This window comes from Leptonychotes weddellii, chromosome 4 (assembly GCF_054177405.1).
Source record: "Leptonychotes weddellii isolate Sample4059 chromosome 4, ASM5417740v2, whole genome shotgun sequence".
Taxonomy (NCBI): Eukaryota; Metazoa; Chordata; class Mammalia; order Carnivora; family Phocidae; genus Leptonychotes; species Leptonychotes weddellii.
In genome coordinates this window covers 161,026,084-161,049,943 of record NC_138372.1, presented here as the reverse complement: position 1 = coordinate 161,049,943, position 23,860 = coordinate 161,026,084, and the positions used below count along the sequence as shown (strand labels likewise).

The 23,860-nt window shown below is 45.7% G+C and overlaps 1 protein-coding gene across 7 annotated transcripts in view; it reads left to right on the top strand.

Annotated features, from left to right (window-relative positions):
* Positions 1-23,860, top strand: part of CYRIB (CYFIP related Rac1 interactor B) — a 148,698-nt gene that overhangs the window by 31,412 nt on the left and 93,426 nt on the right. For all 7 annotated transcript variants that reach the window (XM_081816548.1, XM_081816547.1, XM_081816549.1 and 4 more), the window contains one exon: positions 10,724-10,776. In XM_081816548.1, coding sequence (XP_081672674.1) covers positions 10,724-10,776 — 53 coding nt within the window. Of the gene's footprint in view, positions 1-10,723; positions 10,777-23,860 lie in introns of those variants that run through there.

Genomic DNA, 23,860 nt, shown 5'->3' with positions numbered 1-23,860 from the left:
CCTTTCTGTCCCGGGGAGGGGACAGAGGCCTGGGAGAGCCCGCTGCCTCTGCACTGCCTACTCCCTGTTCTGTGACCAGGCTGGATCCCTGTACCCCGCACTGTGTAGGGCCACGCTCAGGGGACCCGGCCCAGTGTCTGCCAGTTACCCGGTTCCCGCTGCCCCGAGGCACCTTCTGATGGGACCCAGTGACAGCTGTGGACAGGCCTGGGACAAAAATCAAGTCATGGCAAGCCCAATGGGACAGCTGTGGCAGTTTAGAATCCGAATTTAAACCCGACAGGTATTTTGAAGATCTGGTTGAAATGATTTCCCCTTTTGTTCACTTTTGGGGTTCAGAATCAAATTCTTTTTAGCATTTTTACCTAGGTTTGGTTTAGCTGCTTCTAAAGAAATCCTATTTCTTGCAGTTCAGTGGGCCAGCCACTTCCTGAACACTGTCCCCTAGTAAATTTGTAAGGATTACAGATGAAGAAACACATTTTCCCAAGAAGTTGTGGCACATTTGTAAATGAGGGAGTCAGGATTGGGACCAAGGTCAGTCTGACTTCAAAGCTCATTCCTCTGCACAGCAGTGGACCCCAGTTCCATGTACAAAAGACTGGAGCTGAGCTGGATACAGTAGCCACTAGCCACATGGGGTTCTTTAAGTTTAAACTAATGAAAATTAATTAACATTGAAAAACTCAGTTCCTCAGGTGCACTGGCCAGAGTGCAGGTGCTCGGTAGACCCATGTGACTGGTGCTGCCTTAATGGACATTGTAGATACATACAGAGCATCTGCATCTCTGTAGAAAGTTCTGTTGGACAGTAGTGAGCGGCCACATGGCACAGTGAGGGCCCCTGGCCCAGCTTGTACAGCTGAGCATGGTTACGGGGGAGAAATTGTGAGCAGGCCCTCTGACCCTGTTGGTATCTACTACTAGAGGGACCAGCTGGCCTGCTTTGCCTGGAACGGAGGGGTTTCCCGGGACTTGGGACTTTCCTTGCTAAACTGGGAAATTCCCTGATAAACTGGGATGGGTTGGTCCCTCTGTTCACGACACCGTTTCCGTGCAGATGTCACTGCTGTGCCCAGGTCCAGGACACACAGAGTTTAGCAGAGAGTCACTGAAAGCTCAGGAGTGAGCTAGCCGACTAAGTGATGGCATCATTCGGATTGTGAGAGGAGTGCTCTGAAAAAGGGGAACCAGGGGTAAGGTGTACCCAGCAGGGGCCCCCATCTGGATTGAAGGCTCTCTGAATGGGTGTACCCAAACTCAGAGCAGACACCTGGGAAGCAGTTAAACAGGTGAAGGAGTTGGGAAATGGGAGGAAGCTAAGTGACAGTCCCTGGGTGGTGAGCAGTGGGAAAACCTGGTGGCCAGTGTGGCTCTGCTCTGATCCTTTCCCTCCAGCCTTCACATTCCCACACGTCTAGAATCGGGGGCGGAGGGGGGGCGCGGGTAGACCGGATATGCAGAAATGATATTCTGCACCTCTCCCAGTGTCATGTTTTCGAGTAAATAGTGATACGTCTTTAAAGGCGACCCATCCTTACACAGAGAATGTGTTTGATAATCTGTATTTCAGGCACACGTCCTTTATCTTGCTCTTCTATTGGCGAGCAGCTCCCCTCTTCTCTACTTTGATAAGGGTAGGGCCAGAGCTAGCCTGCAGGGCTCAGGCTTAACTGAGATGCCATTAAGCCTGGCACGCTGTGGCCATTCGGTACTCTTTTCCTTCCTCCTGCTCTCCTCCTCACCTTCACGCTCTGTTTCTTAAATGAATGCCATGCTGAATGACACGTCTTGAGAAAGAACAATGACCACTTATGATACAATATGCAGTGATAATTAAGGTTATTAAGGAGATGATTGGTTAAGGCACCACAATATTTTGGACATTTACTAATGTGTTGAGCACCCTGTGTAGTCTCTCCCCTTCCCCTAAAATATTGGAGATTTCTTAAGGTTAAAGATTTGTCAAATTCATCACTTAGACATAGAGTTGCAAGTACTACAGCTTCATTAAGAACATTGTTAAATATATGAGTGATAGATCATGGAAAAATGTGAGACATGGTTCCCTCTTAAGCTGGGAGAGTGATGAGGGAAAGTGTAGAAACCATGTTTGGCTTCTCTCCCGTTTGCAGAACGTGATCCTGGAAATGGTCCATAGTTCTAGGAGAAGGGATGCAAAGGGGAAAGGTAATTAATAGGCCCCGTCACTGACTGTTACCTTGGACAGAGAACTGCCCGCTGTAATAGCATGTCTCCCCAGATCCCAGGCCTGGGGCTGGGAGGATTGTGTGCTTCTGCGGCATCTCACGGTCCTTCAACAAAGAAGGTGACAACCTCAGGGGAACAGTGTGTGAAAGAAGCTCTAGGAACCTTTATTCCTCCAAATGCTAGTATGGCTAAATATGTGAAATGAAGCTACTTTTTTGAGGGGGGGGGAACCCAAGCCAGAGAATTTTTTTTTAAGTAGTCTCTACACCCAGCGTGGAGCCCAACACAGGGCTTGAACTCACGACCCTGAGATCAAGACCTGAACCAAGATCAGGAGTTGGACGCTTAACTGACTGAGCTACCCAGGCACCACCCCCAAGCCAGAGAATTTTTATAAACTTGTGGTGGATCCTAGAATCCGTTACGCTCTCTCAAGAGAATCCCAAAATACGGTGGGGTTCACGTCTGGGTAGGAAACGTGCATTGGAAGGTAGAAGTATTTTGTATGTTCCGTGGTATTAGGATTATAGGAGGTTGGTGTATATTTAACTTTGTGTACCTGTGCGTGCATGCATGCAGAACCTTCACACGTAGCCTTTAATAGTTGAAGTACATTCTTGGGGATGAGGCATCAGTGCAGTTTTGCAAATAAAAGCAATATTGCCGAAGATAGTGGGTCCTGTGTCATGTAAGATTTCCATAGCCAGTTAGCGCAAGTTATCATTAGGAAATTAAGCACCTGGGACTGTTTCAAGGGACATTTCTCCCCAGTACGTTAGCTGCCTTTCTGGACTGCAAGTGATGATAATGATACGGATTGGCAGAGCCAGGGAAAACCTGATTAATAGGAAAGGGTGTATTCTGAATGGATCAAGGAACACTTTAGAAACTCCAGCATGGCGGAGGGCTCCTCCAAATGCTTTTATTTCCAGGCTGAATCTTTGATGCTTTAGGGGTCCTGGAACGGTCTTGTGGGAGGTGGCACCCACCATTGCGAGTCCGGGAGTGTGTTCGCTAGGGATCCTCTGTGACAGGGGTGGGTGCGGGGTGTGGGGGTGGTGGTTCCAGACATTGCAGTTTTTCCAACAACAAAAACAAATCAGCCAAGATAAATTGGAATCACTTGCATGAGGCCTTCCCGCCACCAACTCACACTAGTAATTCAGTGCTTGGCCAACCAGAGTAGGAACTGAAAATGTGAGTTACAGAAGTTTTAATGTTTGGGTAATATGAATGTCTAACTCTCTGAAGTACTACATACACGGAATAGCAGAGAAACTAAAATTAGTACTTCTTCTACCAACACAAGGTGCCCAGCACCTTCAAGGTGCTTACGATCTCCCTAAAAGAGCCAAACATTGGGTGGTCATACAAATGGAATAGGACGGGGTCTCAAGTTCAGGTGGTAGAGTTGAGGGAATGATCGATGTGAACGGCAGCGCTGACCTTAACCCTTGTCCCCAACTGTTACCTCCTCGTTTCTGGTTCTTGTTCAGGCCAGGTGTCTGGGGCTGCTTCTGTGACCCATCCTTGTGTTTCTTCATCACCCCGTGGCTGCATCTGTCAGAGCCCTCACCACTCAGTGTGGCAGGACCCGGGTGCACGCTCCCCTGAGCGTGAGGTCTTCGAGGAAGGCATCTCTGTCATCCTCTCCATCTCTCTTGCCCCTTTGAAGCTGCCTGGCCTGGGACGGTCATCGCTCTATTCTTGCTGCAAAGCCAAGCCGTTACTGGCCAAAGGCTTGTGTATGATCACTTTTGACCTTGTCTTAGTCACGGTTGCTGTAACATAAAACCACAGACTGGGTGCCTTATAAACAACAGGTTCATTCCTCACTGCCTGGAGGCTGGAAGCCTGAGATTAGGGCACTGCCACAGTCAGGTGAGGGCCCTCTTCTGGGTCACAGACTGCTCGCTGTATCCTTACGTGGTAGAAGGGGTGAGGGAGGTCTCCGGGTCCTCTTTTACAAGGCCACTCGCCCCATCCATGAGGGTTCCCTCTTCACGACGTAAGCACTTCCCAAAGGGCCTACCTCTTCTTTTTTTTTTTTTTTAAGATTTTATTTATTTGAGAGAGAGAGAGGGAGAGAGAGCACCCACAACCAGGGGGAGTGGCAGAGGGAGAGGGAGAAGTAGACTCCCCGCTGAGCAGGGAGCCCAATGCGGGGCTCAATCCCAGGAGCCCGGGATCATGACCTGAGCTGAAGGCAGACGCTTAACTGACTGAGCCACACAGGCGCCCCAAGGCCCCACCTCCTACTACTGTCATGCGGGGTGTTAGGATTCCAGTGTGTGAATTTGGGGGGAACACCCACATTTAGACCATAGCACTTGTTATTGACATATACATATAAAGCAGTACCCATCTCTGTTCTTTTTGGATATGTGTTTTAAGGCCTGCTGGTTTAAAACTTGACATAGCAGACGTTTGGAGGTGGAAGGCACAGGGAGGGCCAAGTGCGCGAGCTCAGGTACAGGCAATAGGAGGGAATCCTGACCTGTGTGAAACCCGGACCGGGTACAGCAAATCCTTTGGCATAGCTGCTGATTTCTCCTGTGCTTGGTACAACGCGAGGAAGACAAGGACTGGCATCCCAGCTGAGCTGGGAAAGCCAGAGGTTTGGAAATCTTCATAATAAAAGCTCCTTGTTTGGATTTAGCAATTGTATTTATTTTTCTATTATTATTTTTTATTTTTATTAAAAAAATTTTTTTTTAAGATTTTATCCATTTACTTGACAGAGCAAGAGAGCACAACAAAGCAGGATGGGGCCCCCACATCGGGCTCCCTGCTCGGAGGGGAGCCTGCTTCTCCCTCTCCTACGTTTATTTTTTTTATTTTTATTTTTTTAAAGATTTTATTTATTTATTTGACAGAGACAGCAAGAGCAGGAACACAAGCAGGGGGAGTGGGAGAGGGAGAAGCAGGCTTCCCGCTGAGGGACTCGATCCCAGGACTCTGGGATCATGACCTGAGCTGAAGGCAGCTGCTTAACGACTGAGCCACCCAGGCGCCCCTCCTACGTTTATTTTTTAACAGACCTGTGGTTTCATGTGAACATGTGGAAGAATCTTACCTTCCTCACTCAGGAGGCAAGTTGAATTGAGAGGCCATTTGTAACTAAACCCAAGTAACTATGGAAACTGCTGAGCGTTAACTCGTAGCTTTCTCTGGGCTACTTTCTCTGGGTTGATAAGCCAGCTACCTGTGTGGCGGTCACATTTTTTTTCTTGACAAAATGATAAAAAGCATTGATTTGCTTAAAAGTCTGTTTTCATAAGTTTGTAAAATATTGCCCTAATATTTTTTTTTACATTATTTTCAGCCCTCCAAAGGCCGTAAAAGGAGTTTCAGCCTGCTTTGGAAGATCTATCGTGATTTCTGAATAATAATAATAATTCTTATAAATAGCTAACATTCGTGGAGCATTTGGTATAGATTGGACACTGTTCCAAGGGAAAGTTTTATTAGATAAATGATTAAGGTTTGTTGGAAATAGTAGTGAGCTCTTGTAATTGAACAGGATTATGGGTATAATTTTATGATTTTATTACCATGGCTAAGAAAAAAACAAGTAGGGCGCCTGGGTGGCTCAGTTGGTTAAGCGACTGCCTTCGGCTCAGGTCATGATCCTGGAGTCCCGGGATCGAGTCCCGCATCGGGCTCCCTGCTCAGCGGGGGGTCTGCTTCCCCCCCCTCTGCCCTCTCCCTCTCGTGCTCTCTGCCTCTCATTCTCTCTCTCTCAAATAAATAAAATCTTTAAAAAAAAAAAAAGAAAAAAGTGATAAACAAGCCAATCAAATTATAAGATGAATTTACTGAGGAGAAAGAGTAATTCTTTCAGTTATTTTTGTGTGCTTAATTAACATTTATTAAGTGTCCTCTGGGTCACAGGCACTGTTAGGTACTTTTACATCTGCTATTTTATTTAATTACGAGAAGTTCTTCACTTCCAGATAAGATTTCCCATGGGCTTCCTTCGACTAATGAGTTATTCTAGCTGGTCCTGCTTGTACAGTAAGTCACCTGGGGAGGTGGAGAACCACGATGGTGCTGGGGTGTCATCCTTAGAGAGTGTTTGATTGGACAGGGTCGGGACCCAGCAACAGGATTTTTTTAAAATTTTTTTTTTGAAGATTTTATTTATTTATTTGACAGAGAGAGACACAGCGAGAGAGGGAACACAAGCAGGGGGAGTGGGAGAGGGAGAAGCAGGTTTCCCGCGGAGCAAGGAACCCGATGCGGGGTTCGATCCCAGGACCCTGGGATCATGACCTGAGCCGAAGGCAGACGCTTAACAACTGAGCCACCCAGGTGCCCCTGGCAACAGGATTTTTAAAAACAACTTTCCTCCTTCTCCCACGAGCGCTGGTTAAGCCGGCCACGGGGATGAGAACCTCTGTGTTGGACTATTGGAGATGTTTTTTCACCCGCAGAGAAATATTGACTTAAACTCTTCGGCAATCAGTGGCGCCTGGGTGGCTCAGTCGTTAAGCGTCTGCCTTTGGCTCAGGTCATGATTCCAGGGTCCTGGGATCAAGCCCCGCATCAGGCTCCCTGCTCAGCGGGGAGCCTGATTCTCCCTCTCCCACTCCTCCTGTTTGTATTCCCTTTCTCATTGTTTCTCTCTCTCTGTCAAAAAATAAATAAAATCTTAAAAAAAAAAACCTCTTCGGCAATCAGCCATCATTGCAAACTTTGGGAGTCGTTTGCTACCCCAGGTGGAATAAGAAACACACCTGTTTTCCTTTGTTTCCTATGAACTGGGATGTGGGAAGTGTCGGAAAACGGCTGAATGACGCAGGTCAGAAAATGTTGCCCTAAATGTCTCAGACCCAGAATGTCCAGCTGTGCTTAATCCGTTGCTGAGTTGTGCTCTGTGGCGTTTATCATGCCAGTGACTTGCCTAAGGTTTTTTTTTTTTTTCAAGTAAAAAAAAAAGACTAGGGAACTTCTACGCTAGAGGTAATTCCTTTTAATGAAATACATACATATGTACAGAGTACGGATCTGTGAATAAAAAGAGTTTAAGAGGACACAGAGAATTAGAGGTATTCTTCTGGTGGTGGGATTATAGGTCGAAATGGCTTCTTTAAACATAGTTTTTGATGTCATAGTCAAGTTGTTTAACATCAAATTATTAAAAAAAAAAAGGAATTAAGTGGTTTGGGGAGCTCAACTTTTCTTTAAAAATGGTTATAGCCTGAGATCACATCATAGAGAGTTAACCTAAAAAATGATCCATAATCAAAAACATATCTAGTCCCTAAAAAGATTCATGGTCATCTTCACAGACGGATTTGCTTCCGTGGGAACTTTTCGTCCTGCCTAGAAACACCCAGGAGTCGTGTGGTGTAACTGGTAGAAATAACAAAAACTTCCATTAGTTCTGTCAACGTTAAGCATTTTCCCTGAAAATAAACGAGGTTTCTGGTAGAGCCTTCCGCTTAAGGATGTTGTGTCCTTTTAAAAACATTGTGGTGCATTTGCTGAGAGAACTAGGGCAACTCAGTCACTCCTTGGGGCCTGGGGTTCTTCACTGGTGTCACGAGGGGATCGTCATTGTCCAGGTGGGGCATCCCTGGGACCCTGGGGTCGTCTGTAGAGTAATGGGGAGAAGCATCGAGGTGGCCACTCTGGGTCTCGGGTCTCCTACCCTGGGCTCAGAGCTGCTGGGGGTGTGGGTGTGGAGAGAAGGGGCATCTGGGTGTGTGTTCGTTTGCAGAGAGAGGAAATCCGTTCAGTTCTGGAGGCATTTTCGAGGACCTTTTACGCGTCAGGCAGAATCCCAGGTGCTGGGAACAACAGGATGACCAAACTCAGTGTTAGCCCTCAGACAGCATCCAGTGTCCTGGAGGAGACAGAGAGGGACTCAGGGAATTCCAGCATTTCTTCAGCTAGGCCAGGGGCTGGGTGGGAGAAGGGGGTCCGTGGAAAGGCAGACTGTCTGTGTGAGCTCTGGGTGTTTTTTTTAAAAAACAAATGACAAGGAGAAGACAGCTCCCTCTTTGAGTCACTCTGCCCAGCCACTCCTCAGGGGAAAAGAAAGAGGAAGGAGGAGGGCCCATGTGGGATGGTTGGGACTTCCCTGGTGTCCTGGAAGGGACCCAGAGGCTTCTGCATGCTGTTTAAAGGGCTGTGAGCAGGAGGAGGACCTGGGCTCTCGGAAGACCACAGAACAAGCCCTTAGGGCCGGAGGGACCTTAGGAGGTCACCTAGTCCAGGCAAGTTACCCTGGCAAGTCTACCTGTTTAAATATCCAGGTCTGGTATCCTACATCTCTCTTCCCGCTGCTTGTGCTTGACCATGTAAACCAGCAAATTAGCCTGCGGGCCTTTGTATGTGCTGTTGATTCTGCTTGGATGCCCTCCTGCCTGGGCTAGGCAAATTCTGACTTGTCTTTTCGTTTTCAGCTTAGATATCACCTCCTCCGGGAAGCCTTTCTTATATCCCCCACTTGCCTTCTGTGATTGCCCAACACCGTGCTCACCACTGGTGCTCACTTTTTCATAGTCTGTTGTAATTGCTTGTCTGCCTCTCATTGGTCCACTAATTCACGAGCTCTGAGAGACTGAGCAGGGGCTGGAGCTCATGGTGTGAGTCTAAAGAGGAGACAAGATCAGATCTGGTTTCTAGAGCCACAGTCCCTATCATGGAAATGAAAACAGGTCCCCCTTGCCACTTTCCTTCTCGGGGAGCTACTTGCTGTCTCCTGGGTTTATCTCTAGGTGATGCTGTGGCAGCTTACTCTTTGTGTTCTTAAACTAAAAAAAAAAAAAAAGGGTTTTCTGAGAGTTAGTGCCCTTTTTCTGATTTCTGTGTCTTTTATCCCCAAGGCCCTGAAATTTCCCCAAGAGAACAACTTGCTTCCATTCTCTATTTTGTAAATCTGGTCAAAAAATTTGAAAGAAAGAAAAATAATCCTTTATGTAATGTAACTGGAAGAGGTAGGGAGAGGAGTTCGGAGAACCGTAGTATGGTGTGTTCGTGTGCGTGCACGTGCGCACGTGTGTGTGGTGTGCACACACTCCCCTGCAGAGCATGGGCCATGTGTTGCACACACTCAAGCACAGAGCTTGTAAGTATGCTTAGATGGTTCTTAAATTCCCATCTTTCTTGGACACCAAGCAGTTCTGTGATCATGATTTGAAAGGGAATTTTAGGGGTGCCTGGCTGGCTCAGTCGGTAGAGCGTGCGACTCTTGATCTCAGGATTGCGAGTTCGAGCCCCACGTTGGGTGTAGAGATGACTTAAAAAATTAAAAAATAAAATAAAATTTTTGGGGGGGCACCTGGGTGGCTCAGTTAGTTAAGCGTCTGCCTTCAGTTCAGGTCATGATCCCAGGGTCCTGGGATGGAGCCCCGCGTCAGGCTCCCTGCTCAGTGGGGAGCCTGCATTTCTCTCTCCCTCTGTCTGCCGCTCCCCTTGCTTGTGCTCTCCCTCTCTCTCTGTCAAATAAATAAATAAAATCTTAAAAAATATATATAAAAAATATTTTAAAAATAAAGGGAATTTTAAACCTTACTCATGGAACCAGAGCAACAAGAAAATCTGTGCTGGGAAACCAGAGGAGAGATGGGAGGAGGGGCACAAGGGGTTGACCTGATCAGCCCGCAGCGTCCTCCTACCACAGTCAGGCTCAGCCCCCAAACCTTTTGTGAATAAAGCGGGACTGGTGGAGTGGTTTCCTGTGGTTCAGCACCCGATGAAAAGCACAGAGAACACACTAAGGCAGCTAAAGATGTAATCAAAATAAAGGCCAGAAAAAGGCATTCTGGTTCTCTTCCGCACAATCATGTCTAGACGCCGCAGACGTTGCTGCCATTTTCACGCTCCTGCTGGTGACGGAGCTCCGTGGGACGTTGGTTAAGTATGGTTTTATGAAAACTCCCTTTGATTCATAAGCTTCTGCTGCTGCAAGAGATGTTGAGGGTGACAAGGACAGGGTGCTGTACGTGTTTGTTTTCCTTTCTCAGCCAAGAAGAAACCTAAAACAGGAAGTGATTCAGGGATAGAATGATTCAGACCAGATCAAACTCAAGTTGGGCTGAGTATTTCGCTGGGACCAGGATATGCTGTTGTAACTCAGAGTTCCAGCATCCTTTATCTTAGAATTCTGAATTTGGAAGGACAGCCTGGCCCCAACCTTGGTCCCCCGGACCACACAGTCCAGCCACACTGTCCCTCAGTTATAGGATTTCGGTTTGAGTCTTTGCTCTTTACTCTGCTGTGCAAACCATCAGCAAGTTACTTAATTTCTCTAAATCTCCATTTTTTTTTGAATCTCCATTTCTTTATTTGTAATACATAAAACTACTTTGAACATTAAATGAGAAAGATGTTTGCAAAACATGCTCTTGTAGACTTTAATGGTCTGAAGAAATGGAATTTGGAGTTGTTATTCCCAGACTCTTTGGTATGGGAAGACTAATAGTGGCAAGCATTTACTGGGGGCTTACCATGTGCTCAGGTCTGTTGTTACTTGCTTAACCTTTGCACCTCTGTTTTGCAGGAGAAGAAACTGAGGCCTGGAGTTTGAGTTATTCGTTCAAGGTTACCAAGTTGGTAAGTAATGGCGGATTTGACCATGGCCGTCAGCCTCAGAGCCTGTGTTCTTCACTACTTCACTGTGAAGAAAAATTAAAGTGGATGGTAATATCAGGCCAGGACATGGATTTCAGTTCAGTAGAAAGAAGAACCTTCTGCTTCTGTTGAAATTAGAATCGATGTGCTTTCTTTCATTCACTCCATGAATATTTAGAGAACCTACCAGGTTATCAGGTTAAATGATTAATTTAAATGAGATCCTTGGAGGGCAGGAGACACTCTCAGCTTCCTGTGATCAGTAACAGTAATAATAGTTGACAGTTATTGAGCACTGTTGAAGAGCTGACCCTGTGCCAAGAGCTTTGTCTGAATTATCTTGTTTAAATTTCAAGAGAAAGTTGAGGTTCAAAGAAGAAAAGTAACTTGCCCAAATTCACTCCAAATGCATGGGGTTGTCTTAGTCCATCTGGGCTGTTATAACAGAATACCACAGACTGGGGGGCACTAAACAGTAGAAACTTGATTCTTACAGTTCTGGAGGCTGACAAGTCCAAGATCAAGGTGTGGGCAGATTCAGTGTTTAGTGGTGCCTGCTTCCTCGTTCACAGATGGCCATTATTTCCGCTATCACCTCACATGGCAGAAAGGGTGAGGGAGCTCTCTGGGGTCTCTGTCATCAGGGATGCATTCATGAGGCTCCATCCTCAGGACCTAATCACTCCTGAAAGCCCCACCTCCTAACACCATCCCATTAGAGCTTAGGTTTCAACATAGGAATTTGGCGGGGACACAAACAGTGCGGGGCAGGGGTAGAGCGAGTATTCACATCCAAGCAGTCTGGATGGAGAGCCAGGGCTCTTAACTGCTGGGAGGCTCTCATGGAAAACCAATTTGGTGAGCCTCAGTGCCCTCTACCTCTGCCAGGCACTTCCTTTTTCTGCCTCTTTGGTCCCTCGTCTTCCTGGTCTGCTCACTGCCCTGAGTTTGGCTGGCTAGCTTCTGCAGAGCTTTAGCCGTAGAATGGAGATCAGGTGGCAGGATACTGTGCATCAGTCTCTCATGCATGCTTGTAACTTTTATGTTCATGGAGGTATAACTTACATACTGTAAAATGCACAAATCTTTTTTTTTAAGATTTTATTTTTAAGTAGTCTCTACACCCAACATGGGGCTCAAATTTACAAACCCAAGATCAAGAGTCGCATGCTCTACCAGCTGAGCCAGCCAGGTGCCCCTTGATGAATTCTTAATATGCCACCCCACCTTGTCCCCACCCAGACAGGGCATTCAGTATTTCCATCTTTCCAGGACATTGTCTCATGCCCCTTCACAGTTAGTCCTGCCCCAGGGCTAACCACTATTCTGACCTACAGAAGTCCTATATCCATCCTATCATAGATTCCTGCTTCAGACTTATCTAGATCCGAATATACTTACTCAACAAAAACAAAGTACAGATAAAAATAACACATTAAATAGTGTGGGTGATCCTGTCATTCCACCCAACAGGCGTCTCTCTTGGAGTGAGTGTGAATGAGAGACAGATCTGCTGTTCCTTCTGTCACTCTTTGTTCCAATGGCTTTTTAGAATGTGAGCATCTTGTGCCATCGAGTGTGTTTCTTACATTTATAGATTTTAATTATCCTACAACACAGCTCTGAAATCCAAACCAGCTCTTTCTTCTGGTACTCAACCTAAGAAACCACATCCAGTGCTGAAGGGACACTGCATGTATTAGACCTGTGTTGGGAGATGGTTTGTCAGTCTCCATTGTGAGATCTTATTGTGGGATTTTCAAGGAGAATTTTGACTCCTTTCAGTTTTCATATCTGTGCTGACTTTGGAAGCTAACCCTTGAGTAAGCTGTCACTGTAAGGTGGACAGAACTCAAGTACCGGTAGGTTATTATGTTAGACTTGGAGACCTAGAACACTCTGCCAACATGGCGGTCTATGCTGATTTGTGTGTCTTTCCTGATACGAACACAGAGTGGGCTGAAATAGAAGATGTGCATCTAGGGGAGCTCATCAGGAAGGGAAGTCCACAAGAGTCAGAAATGAAGAGAGAATATTAAGCCAAATGGTTATGTGGGCTGAAGCCATGGCTAAAGCCATGAAGCTTGTGGGGCTTTTGTACCCAGGAAAAGGCCATAGAGTCTGGGCGTTCCGATTTTAATACCACAGTGGGTCTAAAATGAGATTTGGGCCCAAGGTGGAATTGAGCACTGGGAGCCATAAACATCACACTTCTTCATTTAGAGAGACTAGAAAAACTCTACTGTCCGGCAAAATAGAGAGGAAGTTTGCCTTGAGTGGAAAAAGTCACCAACAAGAAATTAAAAACCATACGTAGTTGTGGAATCTTCATTTTTATTGTGTTTGAGATTATGAGACCCCCTCCAGCTGAAAAATGAACATAAAAGCTGGTCTAGTGCCATGTAAATTCCCAGTGCAAACACAAAATCACCCCATAAGGATATTCAACAACCCAGACCTAACAGGACTCCCAGAGAAAGAACTCCTTCTGAGCATGAGTTCACAGTTAAAAAATATGAGCTATCCAGGAAATGAACTGCTTCAAGTTGGAAGTAATAGAACCACCTAAAAGAGACTATAAAATAGCGTACTTAAAATAATTAATGACTAAAGATGATATTAAGAGAAACGTAAAGAAAGATGAAAAAGAATAGGTTGATTTGTAAGGCAGCCAAATTCAAATGAAAAACAGTCACCCATTAAAATCCAACAAAAGCGTTAACGGACACATTAGATACAGCCAAAGAAATAATTAGTGAGCTGGAAGACAGTGGTAATAGTTTACATTTGTTAAGTCATTAGTGTGTGCCAGGTGCTATGGTGTGTACAGACATGAACTCATTTAATTCTCAGAACGCAGTTAGAAGGAAGGCACGATCAATATCACATGTATTTTATGGACGAGGAAGCTAAGGCTTGGTAGTATATGCCGCTTGCCCAAGGTCAGCTGGTAAGGATAGAGCTGGGATTTGACCCCAGGCTGCCTCGTGTAGTCTGGAGTCTGGGTGTGTCATTATTATACTGTAGACTATCCTCAAAAATAAGCACTAAACAATAAAGAGATGGGAATACACAATATTGATAAAGCGATATAGAATAGAGAATGAGAGGCGGTTGCTTATATCTAAACAGACGGGCCGGGGAGAGACAGTATTCGAAGACACAATGAAAAAAAAAAAAAAGATGTCACAGTGATTTGATGTCCCTTCAGATCTCCTCCAGTCCTTAAGTTCCAAGAATTTGTGACCAAGTCACAAGAATTTGTGGCCCTGTTGAGGGCAGAAATATTCAAAGAATGATGGCAGAGGCTCCGTTTACACTGTAGTTTACACTGATGTGCTGATATGTTTGACAAAGGTCTCTCTGGGGGGAAAAAGAACCCTTGCTTTGTAGCATTTGCTGATTTCTGTGGTATAACTATTTCCCATGACCAGTTTCAAGCTACCCACCTGATGTCCCTGAACCCAGAATTGGGAAGAAATATGCCCACTAAGCTCTCTTTAGTCGGTGTGAGCCAGCTTCAGCACACCAGTGGCTCTGATGTGTATTTTGTTTTTATTTTTATTTTTTAAGATTTTATTTATTTATTTGTCAGAGAGAGAGGGAGAGAGCACGCACGTGCACAAGCAGGGCGGAGCGGCAGGCAGAGGGAGAAGCAGGCTCCCCACTGAGCAAGGATGTGGGACTCGATCCCAGGACTCTGGGACCGTGACCTGAGCCGAAGGCAGACGCTTTAACTGACTGAGCCACCCAGGCGCCCCTGCATTCTGTTTTTAAACTGTGATTTCTGGGTTGTGCATCCCAGGGTAGAACTTACAGAAAGTTCTTGTCATGTGTGCTTGTCATGTGTGCTTGTGCTTGTCATGTGTGATACCACAGCGGGAAGGGAGAGACAATGGGACAAGAGTGGAGCTCTGGCCCCCTTTCTTCCCTTGTATTTAAAAAAAAATGAAACAGGGCACCTGGGTGGCTCAGTGGGTTAGGGTGTCTGCCTTTGGCTCAGGTCACAATCCCGGGGTCCTGGGATCAAGCCCCACGTCAGGCTCCCTGCTCAGTGGGGAGCCTGCTTTTTCCTCTCCCTCTGTTCCTCTCCCCACTCGTTCTCTCTCTCAAATAAATAAAATCTTCAAAAAAAAAAAAATGAAACAACATGTTGTGAATATGGGTGGGGAAAGTGGCATACTTATCACACTATGGGGGACAGTGAAAATGAGTACAGCATCTTTGTGATTTTTTTAAAGATATATTTTATGTATTTTAGAGAGAGAAAAAGCATGTGCGAACAGGGGGAGAGGGAGAGAATCCCCAAGCAGACTCCCTGCCGAGCGTGGAGCCCCATGTGGGGCTCAATCCCATGACCCTGAGATCATGACCGGAGCTGAAATCAAGAGTCGGACATTCAGCCGACTGAACCCTGAGTACAGCATCTTTGAAGGGCAGTTTGGTACTATCTGCTATTTCTAACTGCTTGGCCCTGAATTCTTCTTCAAAGATTTTATCTTATAAATCCTATCTTTCTTATAGTCAAACATGGTGTATGTGAAGATGTATGTAATGTATATTCATTTCACCATTGTTTGTAACAGCAAGACCCTGGAAGCAGCTGAATTGTATTGCTGGTGGGGGATTGATTGAATCAATTATGGTGTATTCTTAGAGTGGGATACTGGGCCACTGTTTAAAATAGTAGGTCATGTTTACTAAGAAGGGGTGATCTCCAGGATACATTCTTAAGTTAAAAAAAACAACAACAACATGCAGAAAAGTGTATGTGGTATGTTCCCATGTGTGGGAAAAGTGGGAGGTAAAAGTGTATCTACACACCCACCCACACACATCAAGTGCTTGATTATGCAGAGACTGTCGCTGGCAGACACCAAGAAAGAAGGTGGTTGTAAAATACTGTTTACCTCTTGGGGGGAATGCTTAAGGGATTGGGGTCTAGAGTGGATAGAAGATGTTGTATATCTTGCATATGTTTTTGAATTTTTTATTTTTTTTAAAGATTTTTATTTATTGAGAGAGAGAGAGAATGATAGAGAGCGAGCATGAGAGGGAGGAGGGTCAGAGGGAGAAGCAGACTCCCTGCTGAGCAGGGAGCCCGATGCAGGACTCGATCCCGGGACTCCGGGATCATGACCTGAGCCGAAGACAGTCGCTCAGCCAACTGAGCCACCCAGGCACCTATGTTTTTGAATTTTAAAACATACGCATATAGTATCCTTTCTGTTAAAAATAAACTGGTTTACAAAAAACTTCACTTTGGGAGTTTTCAACGTGAAAGCCCCTCTCCTTTTTAGAGGAGAATGGCAGATTTCCGTGTGGTTGCTGATCCCCGGTGTTTATTGAGCACATGTTGAGCGCCAGGCACCATCCCATCGTTTCTGGCTCAGTGCTCTCATGTCCGTACGCTGTGGGTCTGTGCATTGGTAGGCTCTGCCTGGACCCTAGCAGTTGCCCAGTGCACGTGTGAGCCACGGAAGTCCCATTTGCAGGAGAGGGGAGAAGTCTTTGTGCAAGGTCATGTGGTATGCAGCAGAGGTGGTGAGAGTCACAGCAATCTTTCAAGTGTTTCAGGGCAGAGGTGACCCAGCTGCTTCTCAGAAATCGAGGTTATCTGGAAGGGCTCTCAAGCCTGTCCTGCCTCTAGTGCCTGGCACCTCTCTTGAGACCACATGCAAGTGTTCTGTCAGTATTCATTTTTCCATTTGTAGGACTCTTTGCTCTGGAAAGTTGGAGCTGTTTGTGGACCAAATGAATCACCGATGTGTTGAGAAACAGCAAAGGCCAGGAGATTGTGTCCTGTGGTGTCCTTTTCTGACTCATTATTATCTTCCCAACTCTTGTGTATGCATCGGAGGGCTAAAGGACTCTAACTTTGCTCCCTTAAAAAGGCCACCTTCAGGGCCTTTCTTAGCAAAAAAAGATGTTCCCAGAGGTACTTTTCCTGTTGTTTCCTGTAGCCAGCCACATTTCTAACCCATCACCGAGCGTTTTATGGAACCAGACGCTTGCTCTCTTCTCTCTTCCTTATCATTTGGTAACAAATGCTGTAAACAGGTTATTCATCTCAAGAGGGCTGTTGTTACAATGTTGTGATTTGATCAGCTGTAATCCACATGGGCAAGAGGACTGGAATGAAAAGTTTATAACATTGAAATCACAAAAACGGACCTGAGTATTATTTGAGAGTGTGACATCATCTGTAACATTCAGATGAAATTCTTGCCAGTGAGGCCTGTTTGACATTGGCACTTTGCTGTGTCTCAAGACGCTGTTGTGGGCTCATTCAGAGAGTGCCCTTAAGTACTTTAAGTATCACTGCCCTTGTGTGATGGGGAATGTAGTGGTTTTAGTTTACTGGGAGCTGGATGTATATATCAGCAGTGTTCTCCTAACTCCCCAAATAGTAATTCTATCTCCCCTGCCTGAGTGCAGATGCAAAGTTGGTTTCACTGCTGTTTCTTGTATGAGGCATTTCCTGGTTCCCCCCACGCTATGCTATGCTCCTCTTGTTCCGTGTAGTATTTAATTAAGGCAGTTATCTTACTGGCTTTAAATAATTGTAGCTGTTTGTAGCCGGCTCCACATCAGGCTGAGTGCCAGGAACGATGGCCTGGATCATCCCGCTTCCTCTGTGCATAGCCAGTGGGCAGCATATGTCACAGCCCTTCAGAGTTCATTAGCCAGGATTCTTTTGACCTCCAAGTAGAACCCCAACTTGAACTGCCTTCCACAGAAAGGGGATTTATGCCATTGGAAAGTCCAGGGATGGAGATCCAGGCGTGGTTTAAACGGTGTTGCGAAGGCTTACACAGTTTTTTCCATCCCTCAGCATCACCTACCATTTCTTTTTGGGCTGTGGTGGCAAGATGGCTATCAGCACTTCTAGCAAAAGAAAAAAAAGGGCACTTTTCCAACAGTTCAAGAAAAGTCCCAGAATTGAGTCTCCATGTTTCTGATTGGTCTTATCTGAGTCACATGCCCATCCCCGGACCAATTCCTGTCCTAGGCAAACGCGATGGTCTGATTGGCCATCCTGGATCAAGTGCCCGCCCCCTGAAGGAGCTGGGGTAGGGTCTGCACCTCCCAGAGGGCAAGGACTGAGGTGAGGGGAGGTGGATATTCCCCCAGGAAAGCCTGGGAACCCTTTGTGCCTGGAGGGAGGGTTGGGTAAAGCAAAAGCAAGGATGTCCAATAGGGTCGGTTTTTAACCAGTGTTCACTCAGTGAATGAATTAACAGATGAATGAGCAAACAGGAGCGTGCTGCTGATTCTGTGAGCTGGTTATACAATACCTGGCATGGGGTTTTAACAGATGGAGCCTTTGCACAGAGGAAGGATAAAAGAGAGCCTTGAAATCAAGTCCTGTGAGGATGACATTAAATTCGCTGAAATATTTAACAAGAAATAGGAGACACGTGAAAGCCGTTTCCAACCGTCTGAAGGGCATTGCTAGAAAGGGAGCCTTTGCTGGGTCCTCACTTTATGTCTTAGGTGCTGGGCTAGACACTTGGATCAGCATTTCCCCGCTTTTATTTTCATTTTATTGGTATTAGACAGTCCATTTATGCTCATTATAGAAAAACCAAAAGGGCACATAAAAGAGAAAAATAAATGCCCTCCTATAATCTTACCATCGAAGGCTAATTGTTATTATTACCTGGGCATATATTCTGTCAACCTTTTTTCCCTGTTTGTAGCTGCATTAAAAAAAATTCTTACTTAATCTTGATAACGGCCCTTGTCAGAGAAAGAACCTGTGGCTCAGACTGAGGCACTGGAATCCTTGGGCCAGAATTCAGTCCCCGTGTGCCAGCCTCAGAAGTCCTCTCTCATTTCTGGGCTTGGGTTTGCCTGCTACATAAGCAGCAGTGTGTGCACTAACAGGGTTTTACTACCGTTCTATTCTGAGAATCCTGACTTCACTCCCTGTTCATCCACTCACTCCTTCATTCATGTACTCAGGAAATCTTTTACTGGGTGCCGGGGGTGTACTGATGAATGAGGCAAGGCTCCTGCCCCCCTGGAGCTGACTGTCTAGCTGAGCTCCACCTCATCTATAAATGGTTAGATCAGCAGCCCCTAGGGCTGTGGCAGGACTGCTGATTCCTCCCGTCCCCTGCCTCTGTCGGGAAGCAACCAGCAAAACAAAGAGGAACATCACGGCCAGAGGCCTAGTTGATATATGCCCTCTGCCTAGGATCCCTCTCCTGAAGGGAATGGGTGGATGTTGAGGGATGGGAGGCTCAGGGTATGCATTACCTGTCCTCACCCTTCCAGGCCTGGCTCTGCTGGGTAATCTGGGGTTTGGCTCATATTGTATACATATGATGACCCTATTTTTAAACCCCAGACTAGGACTCACCGTATGAAGCAGGGTTAGCCAAACAGAAGGAGGGAAATGCATATTTCTTGAATGCGACCTTAGGTACTTTTGCATGGCTCTCCTTGCCTGGGAAGGTAGGTATTAACATCCTCATTTTGTAGGGGAGGACTCTGAGGCTCAGTTGGATCTGTGATTTGAGCTCAGGCCTGTCTGATGGCTCCCAGTCCTGTGAGCTCCTTCTTCATGTTCCTCTGTTCCAGATGCATCTGGGGAGTACCGCTTTAAAAGGCTATGGAATGAAATGTCAGTTTCATTCCATTCACCTATTTAAAAAAGTATTTATTGAGGGCCTTGTCCAGAAACTCTCTTAAGCCTGGGATACTGGCTGGCCAAGACCAATGAGGGCTCCTACTCCCAGGGAACTTGAAGTCTGAGTTAAATCATTAGAAGAGTGATGATATCTCTGCATACTCCCTTGCTCGGTGATTCATTGAGCCATGCACATGGATGTATCAGTTAGGGTGCTTTGAGTTGTAAGGGACAGAAAACCTAGTTCAAACTGGATAATTGATAGGAGCAGTTGAGTGATTCACATAGGGGATAGGTTTCAGGCACACTTTGATCAGGGCTCCGGCTTCATTTCTTGGTGATTCTCTGGGCTCCGCACTTGTGTCTGTTGGCTTTGTTCTCAGGTTGACTCCCTTCATAGTGGTGAGAGGGCTGCTAGCAGCTTTGTTCAACGCTAGCAGACATCAGGAAGAGAATAGGTGTGTTCCAGGAGTGTAGAGGAGAGCTGTCCAATGTGGTGACCTGGCTGCTGGTACCTCTCAGACCACATGCTTGTTGGATCACATCCAGGGGAGGAAGAGCTACCATCTCTCCCAGGGCCACTGAACAGAATTTCTGAGCTTCCCTCTGATGGGATCATCTCAGGACGCCTCCATCTCAATCCATCATGGTGGCAGAGGAAATGGGATAACACTGATTGGCTTAGACCAGTCAGGACTCATCATCCCTGGAACTGACAAATGAGGACCGAATGACTGAAGGATGCTGCTTGGTGGGAAGAATAGAATGGATGCTGAAGACACAGCTACAGTCCATAAGGGGATAGGTAGTGTGTAGGATGTGGGTGTAGGAAAATGAGCAAGGTCCCTTCTCTTAAAAAAAAGGCGGGGGTGGGGGGAGGCCTTTCTCTTAAAAAGCTCACCTTCTAGTGAGCTTCCTGAGACTTTGGCAGTGATCAAAGGAAGGGCATTTACTACATTTACTGAACGCTAGGCACTTTATGTGTTTCCTTAGTTCTTATAACACCCCTGTCAAGTAGGTATTTCCATTTCACAGATGAAGAAACAAATTCAGAGAGAGGCTAAGTCACCAGCAGCCACACGCCTAAGAGAGCAAGGTGTTTTGAGGCTGTGCATCCCACATTCCTTCCTCTCCTTTCTGTGATGGTTGTAGAGAAAGTAGATGGTTACCAGAGACCCTACAAAGGTTCATCTAATGACGCCACTACAACAAGCAGGGCCTTGGGAGTAGTTACTGCTTTTCATTTCAGGCTTTTATTAGTGGAATTCTGCCTGCTTTTTTTTTTTTTTTTTCTTTAACTAACTCTAGAGGGGAGGAAAACTCCTGTCCCAGGTCCAGATAAGCAACCTATAATTGAGCTTCTGAGAAGAGCAGAACCATTGTCAACTCACATTGCATCAGAAGAGATGGTTGCATTCAGATAATTTTACAAAAATGGTTTCTCTCTGCTTTTGACTTTGCTGCCTGAGGCTTCCATTTGGTTTTAAAGTAATAGAGTAACTATTATGTAACCGTATACAATGTTTCTTTCCCCTGGGCTCAAGTTCACTCATGTGTTCAAAATACAGAATACATTTTTTGGTGAAGAGTTTATGTAAAGTCAGTGTGATTCCTAAATTAAACTGCCAAAACAAGGGCGTGCAAGCCGGATTTTCTGGTTTCCTCCAGACTCTGCAGAGATATAACATCCAACAGAGCAGGAGATGATTTACCAAAATTCATGCGTGTGCTGGTGGGGAAATGTCTGTGTTCTTATTGCCCCCTGCACCTACCGTGCATGTCTTGAGCTTTGCTGCCCATGGGAAAGAGCACTGGTTTATTCATAGATATCCTGACCTCATTTACTTGCACCCCGCTGGACATGGTTTCATCCTCGGAGAAATTAACAAAAAATGGGGAAATAAAAATGGTGGCTGGTGACAAGTTGACACATAAGACTTTCAAGTTAGATACTGGTTTTTGGAGTTCTTGTGTCTGCCTTCCATTTTTTTCAGGTTATTACTGATGATAATGAATTTACCTATCCAAATTTCTATTAAATTGTCTACCATGTTTTGGGTCCTGGGGATAGAGAGCCGAACAAAGCATAGTCTCCATTACTAATAGTCTTCAGTGGTCCTCCTCTGGACAGATCTTCTCCCAGTCTGTCCATACCAGTATGTTTTTTTGGTTCTGATTTACTCTGGGCCTGGCAAACTCATTAAATTGGACCTTGGAAAAAGGGTGAAGTACAGAAGAGGAAACAGGAAGGTCCTGAGGGTAGATGCTTAGGCTTAGGTGTCAAGAGGGATTGCTGAGCTCATCTTGTAGACTCTAGAGGGTGACTACCGTGGTTGTCATTAGGACTAGTATTTAGGGTTTGTTTTTTTGTTGTTGTTACCACAGCATAACCTAACTCATCCTGACTGATGTGACCACCACTATCATAGAGGGGGCAGGATTCCTAGAATCTGGCCAGCTTGTGTATGCACTTGTGAATGTGTGCAGGTGCAAATACATATAAGTATAGATATGAATCTGGTGCCTATATATCACAGTGGTTCTCAAACTCATCTGCATATTAGAATCACTTGGGGATCTTTTAAAGTTCCAAAGCCCAGGACGTAGTATAGATGAATTAATTCACCAACTCTGGGGGTGGGCCACAAGCACTAATCGATTTTAAGCTCCCTGGGTGATTCCAGTTTGCAGACAAGCTCAAGAACCGCTGGCCTATGAAAATTGTAATAATAACATCCCTGTTATTATCTGAAGAGGAGTAGGGATAGTGGTAATGACAATGGTACTAGCCATCATTATCATTTACTGACTGCTTCGTATCTGCCCGGCAGTTTCCTGGGTGTGTACCAAACATTGTCGCATCTAATCCATACTGCAGCCCTGCCAGACAGCTCTGTAGGCGGTTGGAGAAGGAAAAGAAGGGGGTCATATCTTTTAAACTGATGTCAGCCACAGAGCTGCTTAATCCAGATTGTCAGGTATAGTCCAGAAGGATGGAGTTGTTGGGCTAATCTTATTGACCCCAGAATGAGCACTGTGGTCATCATTGGGGCTGAGACTCAAGGGTTGTTTGTTACCACAGCATAACCTGATGGATGCAGCCGTCCTTTTAATAACCACAGTGGATTCAGGAGTCGATATGCAAAAGCACATTTTGCAAAGTTATAAATTGAGAGTGAGTTTATTTTGGCTTGTGGCTTGGAAAGAGAAATGAGTGTAGTAAACCAAGCTATTAATCTTGGATTGGTTGATTCATCCATCAAAATCACTCAGTGTTTCAAGGAATCAGGTTAAATAAATTAATAAAACATTACCTTGTATGTTTGTAGTGCTTTTCTCAATGGGATACTTGGTGCTATAGGAACGTCATACAATTGCTAGTCTTCTTGACACATCCTAGAAGGATTGTTGGGCATCAGTAGGACCATGTGTTACTGTAAGGTAATAACAGGAGCTAAGTGGTAGTGAAACGCTTACCCAACATCCATAGGGATGCCTGGCTGGAGTCTTGGTGGGTAGGCAGGAGTTTGGCCAGGAGGTGTGGTAGTGTTGTGAAGGGTGTTCATAGCACAGAGAATAGCACAGGCAAAGACCCAATAGCAAGAAGTAGTATTTATAGGAGCTGTATAATCAGTTTAGTATTAGTACCGAGAAAGACGTCATTCCCCACTCTTGTGGGTGATTGAGAAGTCCCATACAACCTGCATTTCCACTTGTTTCTTTATCATTTGGTACATGTCTCCTAACATTTTCCCCCCACTTTGGGAGAGATTTGTGTGTAATGAAGGACCAAATAAGCATAATGCTTTAATCCACTTCATTTACCATAAAAGATCATGCCAGACACCACACCTAATGTTGTACAAATGCTTATTAGTAGAGGTTTTTTTTTTTTTTTAAAGATTTTATTTATTTATTTGACAGAGAGAGAGATAGCCAGAGCAGGAACACAAGCAGGGGGAGTGGGAGAGGGAGAAGCGGGCTTCCCGCAGGAGCACGGAGCCCGATGCGGGGCATCATAGTGTTGCAGGATTTTTTTTCTCTGTCCGTGCCCACGGTTCTTGGTCACGCCACTTCGAAGTATGAAGAGGGAGACCAGACAGTAGTGGGCAGAGAAGCAAGGTTTACTGAACGATAGCAAAGTGATAGCACAAGCTCCCAAGGAGGGAGGGGACCCAAAGGGGTTGCCCAGTAGAGGTTTTTTTTTTACGGGACTCTGTTGATGCCTCAACCTTTGGATCCAGCCATTGGAAATGAACTCAGCCCGTGTCTGACTCTCACTCTGAGTCCAGGCCTTGGGGATCGTGTTCCCAGGAGACCCCTCTGAGCCCCTCTTGGGCCTTCAGTTCTCTTCAGTGTAAAACGTTGGATTGAAGGTGATTTCCAAGGTCGCTTACATGTCTAAAATTAGGTGATTCATCAGGTACT